Genomic DNA, 6,555 nt, shown 5'->3' with positions numbered 1-6,555 from the left:
TTTTTTGTCTCTCCTTTTGACATTTGCTGCTTGCACTGTATTAGCGACTTTGTTGTTGCCAACTATGCATTTCAATATGAAAATTTCTTTAGGTTTAGGGTTAACAATTCTTATCAATTCAATATGAGAAAATATAGAGGATATTAATTTGAATAGCGCAAAACATGTAAATTCAAATTTATCAATTCAAGGCATAAGAATGTAAGGCTTAACATTTTTGAATAACTCAAGTTTAGTGTTAACAATTTTGAAATGATCTAACTTTTAGAATTAACAATTCAATGAAGGAAAATATGTTTACAAAGTTTGAGTAATTCAATTGTTGAAGAAATTTCGCATTAATTCAGGTAATAATCATATGCGTGGCAAGGTGTTAAACGACAGACGTTTCTCGTTTAACTATTCTCCCGCACCTAGGCGCGCTAAGCGACTATACTGTTCTCTAGCTCCCGCAGTTTACGTATTGCATTTCGGAGCAATTTCCTGGACAGCTTTCCATTCGCCTTGGTGATGCGGATTCCCTGGGTGGTGGTATTGATTTTCTTCGCTCTTTGCCTCATATGCGGGTGCTTGTGCTTGTGAGAGCTGAGTGCAGTACGGCGTAGACGGTGGGGACGATGTGCGGAAGGCCTTTTGCGCGATGCTGGAGCGTGGTGTTGCAGAGAGTTTTTGCTAAGTGCCGTCTTCCGGTGAAGTAGGGAATGGTGACGCTGACCACATAGCCTGCAGATTCCAGCGGAGGGACAGTCCTTGCTGTGATGCGATAAGGCGAGGCAGTTGGTGCAAAATTTGTGTGCACATGCGACCAGATAACGTTGGGTCGGCTGCATTGCGCGAAACACTTGGCATACCCGCAACGCGTGATGTCGTGCGCACAGACGGCATCGATTGAAATCGGTGGTTTCCTCTTCTGGCTGCGCCGCTGGCGTTGTGTCAGTCGTCATGCCTACGTCGGACCGCTGCGGTTGCTTAGGCTGTAGCGATGTTCGAGGTACTGGTTTCGGAGTGCCACTGCTGCTGCAAGTATCCATCTGTAAGTAAGCCGTGGAAGTTAGACTATCAGTGGGGAGTCTACAAGACAATTGAAGAAACGTGGGATCAGAATATTTCATTCATATACAGGTTTTTAAATACATATGAGCTAAGAGAGTATGTTGTCATGAAAGTGCTTAAAGGCTTTAATTATGGCGCATTTGGAGAAGTCAGAGGGGCGTCACCCATTGGCAACGGGCATATTTTAACTATGCCAGATTGGGTGCGCACATCGACAAATCGAATATGTCCGTCTCTGCCGGGGTGTGACCTTTCGATACGGCCTAAACGCCATTCAATGTGAGGTATAGTATTGTCAACAATCAGAACGCAGTCGCCGACTTTCGGCTCTGGTGGCGTTTCCGACGAGATCTAAAATTTGTACCGTGCGATTGGAAACGAAGGTTTTCCATGAATGAGGGGGTTTTTCTAGCCATGCCAAGACGATCTCGGAGTCAGACCATGGTATCAGTTTCCTCTTAGAGAGGTCGAGTTGAGACTGCACTACGGCGGCCAGCTTCCCTAGGAGAAGGGCGCCGCACAACTCAAGTCGGGGTAAACTGGTGGTTCGGAGAGGCGCTACTTTGCCTTTGGAGACCAGCAGATGAGAAGAGGTCCTACTACCGTTCGTGGTTCGCACATATATGTTAGTGCAGTATGCTCTCTCGGAAGCGTCGCAGAAGCCATGTAGCTCGACTTGGTCGGCGGGGACAAAATCTACCCATCGGGGTATTTGGATGCTAGAAATGGCTTGGAGATTGGTTGCAAATTGCATCCATTTCGTCAGACGGAGGGGCTTGACCTGGTCATCCCAGTTAGTTCCGTCCAGCCATAGTTCTTGTAGCAGGATTTTGGCTTGGATCATTATGGGCGTAAGCCATCCTGCGGGGTCAAACAATTTGGCAACTGCCGAGAGGATTTGTCGTTTTGTACTGGCGGATGACGCTGGGATGGAATCAACGGTGTACGAAAACGTATCGGTTAGAGCGTTCCACTGAATCCCGAGCGTTTTAGTGGTGCTTACTGTTTCAAATTCTAGGAAGTTTGTGTCAAGCAGATCGTCTTTGTGTATGTTTTTCAAAATTTCAGGGTGGTTGGCTGTAATCTTTTTAAGTGGGAAGCCTGCCGAATTGAGCGCTTGGATGACTTGAGAGAGGGATTCTTCGGCTGAAGGGAGATCATGACCACCGGAAAGTATATCATCAACGTACGTTTCATTGTTTAATATGGGCACCGCTAAGGGGTGTGTGGTTTGCACGTCATCTGCGAGCTGGTGAAGGGTACGTATAGCGAGGTAGGGTGCGCAATTCAAACCAAACGTGACAGTTTTCAACTTATAATCTTGTATTTGGCTATTTGTAGATGGTCGAAATACGATTCGTTGATAGTCTTGGTCGTCTTTGTGCAGCAGTATCTGTCGATACATTTTTTCGACATCGCCGTTAAAGACAAATCGATACATACGCCACTTGAGGATCAATAACATCAAGTCGGGCTGGAGGGTTGGTCCGTTCAGGGAATGTCCGGACCCCGATTTCTTCGAAGCATTGAAGACGACTCGGACTTTGGTCTTTCTTTTTTCGGGTTTTATAACCGCGTGGTGTGGGAGGTAGAACGACCAACATTTGCCTTGAGAAGATATCTCGTGGGAAGTTGTTTCTTCCATATGGTTGAGAGTGAGATATTCGTTTAATACATTTTCGTAAAGTGATTTTAGATCGCCTTTTCTGAGCAAATTTCTTTCCATGCTCAGGCACTGTTGGAGGGCGGGTGTGCGAGACGGGCCAAGGGAGATAGGGTCTGGGAAGCTTGGCTTAAAGGGCAGTCTGACTACATAACGACCATCCGCTGCTCGTGTGGTGGTGGACTGAAAGAATTTTTCACAATTTTCATAATCAGGCGTAGTAAGCTTGGATTTCGGAACCTCTTCTAGCTCCCAAAATTTCGCAGCTGGGAATCTTAAACCTCATTGGAGATGGGTGTAGCTTGAGTAGAGAAACAGGCTATTTTTTCGGGAAATTGACAACTTAAGATCCAGCCGAATATGGTGTTTTGTGCAAGCAAATTTTTCGAAATTTTCTCATTGCCTTCCAGCATTACTTCAGAAATGAGGTCACTGCCAATGACCAGATAAATTTGGGACGAGGAGTGGCAGTTAGTATCTGCTAGCTGGAGGTGAGACCATTTTTCTCGTTGTTCGAGAGTTGGCTGGAATTTTGGAAGCATTTTCGTTAACTGGGATAGTACTATTGCTTGAGCCTTTATTTTCGTGGTCAAATCTGCGGGGGCTAAGATGAGATGGCAAAGTTTGTTCGAAGTCTGAACAACTCTGCCTCCCATGCCAGAAATTTCAAAGTTGGAAGTTTGGTACGGTAGCTTTAGTTTGTTTTGAGCTTTGGAGGAAATAAAAGTTCGTTCCGAACCCTGATCTATGAGAGCTCTGAGTTTGAAGATCTCGCCCCTGTGTTCAACTGGCCCATTGCTGTGGGAAGGAGAATCTTGCTGTCATTTTCCGAGTAGAACGACTGTACTCTTGCTCTATTTGAGGAAGAAGGCTCCTCATGAGTTGTTTCCGACCCCGCTGAATTTTGTGGGTTGGAATTAGTGGGCGTCGTCAGAGCGACCTGAGATGTCGTTCTTTGGGTTCGAGACTGCTGTCTTGGCGGCATGGGGGGCGTGTCTTCATGAAGAATTGATTGATGCCGTTCTTGACAATGAGAGCAAGTATATTTACTTGAGCAGTCTTTTATCAAGTGGATCTGACATAGGCAATTAAAACAGAGGTTGTGTTCTCTCGCAAACTTTCTGCGATCCTGAGTTGGCAGTTGACGAAACTTGGAGCACTGAGAGAGAGTGTGTTGAGGTTTATTGCACATTGGGCATTTGTATGGTTTTGTGCGTTGTTCCGTCATGAGCGCTCGGATTTGGGAAAAGGAGTTGTTGTGAGAGTTCAGAGAGGTGGGGGGTTTAGGGAATGACCTACTGTTAGGAGGGGTTGGCCTCGAGTAGCTTATGTTCGAATTGATCTACCCTTTCGTATCGAGTAGTGAGGAACTAGTTCATTTGGGACTAGTTCGGGAGGTCTTTCCTGGAACTGAGGGATTGCTCCCATAGGGCCATGGTGTTCTCAGGAAACTTGGAGGTAACCAGGTAGATCAGAATGGGATCCCAGCTTTCGGTGGAGACTTGCTGGGTGCCTAGAATCTGGAGACAGTTATTCACCGATGATTGCAGTCTCTGTATGTCTTCGCTATTTTCAATTGGGATGGGTTTTAGATTCATAAGGATACGGATTTGGTTATCTACTAAAACCCGTTTGTTTTCATAGCGAGCTTTTAGTGCTTCCCATGCCAGCACGAAATTATCGTCACTCAGAGGGAATTGTTTAACTATTTGGGCAGCTTTTCCTTGCGTTTTGTACCTGAGATGGTATAACTTCTGCGCCTTAGTGAGCTTAGGGTGATTTATATAGACCGCCGTGAACATATCACGGAAGGACGGCCATTGCTCATAACCCCCATAAAAGGTTTCGGTGTCGCAAGGTGGGACGTTTAAGCTTATGCCCGAAGTTTCCTGAGGAAGTGATGAACTGGCTTTGGGAGTGGGACTTATGGTTTGTGCTACTAACTGGAGTTGGTCTCCGATTTGGGCTTTTGTTTCTTCATATATAATTAAACATGACCTATATTTACTGTAGGCAGACGCCCTAAAGTCTTCGGGGAGGTCATGTTCTTCAATTTCCAAAGTCGAATCAAAGGCGTTTTGAACTCTATTCCAAAAGTTTTCTACGCTCTTGTCTTTTATTTTCAATACGGACGCAGTATTTTCTTCGATCGGGGCTGATCTGAATCGGGCATAGTAATCCATCAAATTATCTGTCTCCGATATGAATTTAGTACAGATGACCGATTGTTTTGCCTTATTTGGCTTTCCGCTTGATCGCGTAGGGCCCTGAGACTCCGCGGGGGTCTCGAGAATTTTTTCTTCTTCGCTCATTCTGGGACTTTTTGGCTTATCTTCAGTGCTAGTGAGACCTAGCATTCGAAGTCGAATGAGTGAAAGTGATTAAGGTTGGCTGAGAGGGTGATCAAATACAATCGGGTTTTACTAGGCGGTCGCAAACAATAAAGTTTGTATGAATCACAAGTGTGCACCTGGACACCAAGAGGGTGTGGGATTTGAATGTAATAAGCGAGATAATTTTACCTTTTTAAGCCTTTATGAGGGATTTCGGATCACCGTATCTGGGACTTTCACGCTTGGTCCTGTTCACGAAAACCACAAATGGAGATATTTTGAGTGCAAAATTTATAAATATCTATCTAATGGACTGTATTTTCTTTTTCCGAGCACTGTAACCGCCTTGCCTTTTTATGGGTAGTTATTATAGAGAGTTCACTGTACGTATTTTTATCTATTTTATATAGCACTTTCTTTCATATGCCCAATATATGATAGGGTATGTGTATGAATGTATGTGTATATATATATATAGGGATTACTAAACGAGGGGTTAGTTATGTATTCCCAGCTATAATTCCTTGTATGTTTGTTTGGGATTAACTGATTAGCCGCTGTATATACTATGAGCTTTGGTATATTTGTATATATATATGTACGCCAAGTACTATTTGCTTGTATGCTACAGAATGTTATGTGAAGTACATATGTATATGTATTCTTGCAAAAGTCTTTGTGTGGGTAAAAAATTTGTGAAAATTGGCGCAAAAAAAATAAAATTGGCGGGAAAAATTTAAATATGGCGGGAAAGTTGAAAATTTATGGCCGGAGCAAGGGAAAATGTATTACTTAATGCTGGCGTTTACTAAACATTCAAGGAATTATTTTCTGCCTTTTTAAAATTTTTGTTTCACCGCAGGATTAGTAAAAAATTGATTTTTACTCACGGTTTTGCTGGGGATACTTGTACTTTGATGTTATGGATTTTTATTCCACCGGTGCGGCTCTTTGTTGGCGCCGAAGGACCAATAGTAAGGGGGGCCGGCTCTTCTTTTGGGTGCTGAACTCCGGACGTGGACAGACGGAGGGCTGGTGGGCGATTGCAGGCTGGTGAGGATGCGGCGATTCGTTGCTGTTGGCCGTTGACACCGGCGATGATGGGGATTTGGCGATAGTGGAGGGTTTGGCGGTGATTTCGGCGGCTCTTTGATGATGGATGGTGACGATGGGCGATAATCGAAACTGGGGTGGTACTTGCGATGGTGGGGCTGCTGCACTTCCGTGTAGGAGGACGTGGCGCAGGCGCTAGTTCGCGGCTGCTTCCTGGCGCACACACCAGCGACTTTCAAAGCGAAAAATACTAAGAGGTGGATTTTCTTCCGCGCGCCTGTAGTTACTCGGCGAGAGACTAATATGACCACTCGAAGTAATAAACCGAATGTTAATGCTTTAAATTTACAATTTTTCTTTATTAAAGCAAGCTATAAAAGGTTATTCGAATTTTAGAAAAGATTTTGCGACCGCACGTAAAGGTGATTGGAAAAATTCTGTATCTAATTTTTT

The 6,555-nt window shown here is 44.4% G+C and overlaps 1 protein-coding gene across 1 annotated transcript; it reads right to left on the bottom strand.

Annotated features, from left to right (window-relative positions):
* Window positions 1-370: 370 nt before the first annotated feature.
* Window positions 371-6,549, bottom strand: LOC118749636. Its single transcript, XM_036484439.1, has 2 exons — window positions 5,940-6,549; window positions 371-1,031 (listed from the first exon to the last, which is right to left on the bottom strand). Exon 2 carries the CDS (start codon window positions 1,029-1,031, stop codon window positions 423-425), a length of 609 nt encoding a protein of 202 aa, XP_036340332.1. The 5' UTR covers window positions 5,940-6,549; the 3' UTR covers window positions 371-422.
* Between the last annotated feature and the right edge of the window lie 6 nt (window positions 6,550-6,555).

The sequence above is a fragment of the Rhagoletis pomonella genome, unplaced genomic scaffold (genome assembly GCF_013731165.1).
Source record: "Rhagoletis pomonella isolate Grant_MI unplaced genomic scaffold, Rhpom_1.0 Rhpom_scaffold_00001, whole genome shotgun sequence".
Classification (NCBI taxonomy): domain Eukaryota; kingdom Metazoa; phylum Arthropoda; class Insecta; order Diptera; family Tephritidae; genus Rhagoletis; species Rhagoletis pomonella.
The sequence above is the reverse complement of the archived record's forward strand: the minus strand, read 5'-3'. Positions and strand labels throughout refer to the sequence as shown.

Excerpts from the sequence above, each read along its gene's own strand:
- LOC118749636 (XM_036484439.1), bottom strand. The coding sequence starts at position 1,031 with ATGGATACTTGCAGCAGCAGTGGCACTCCGAAACCAGTACCTCGAACA.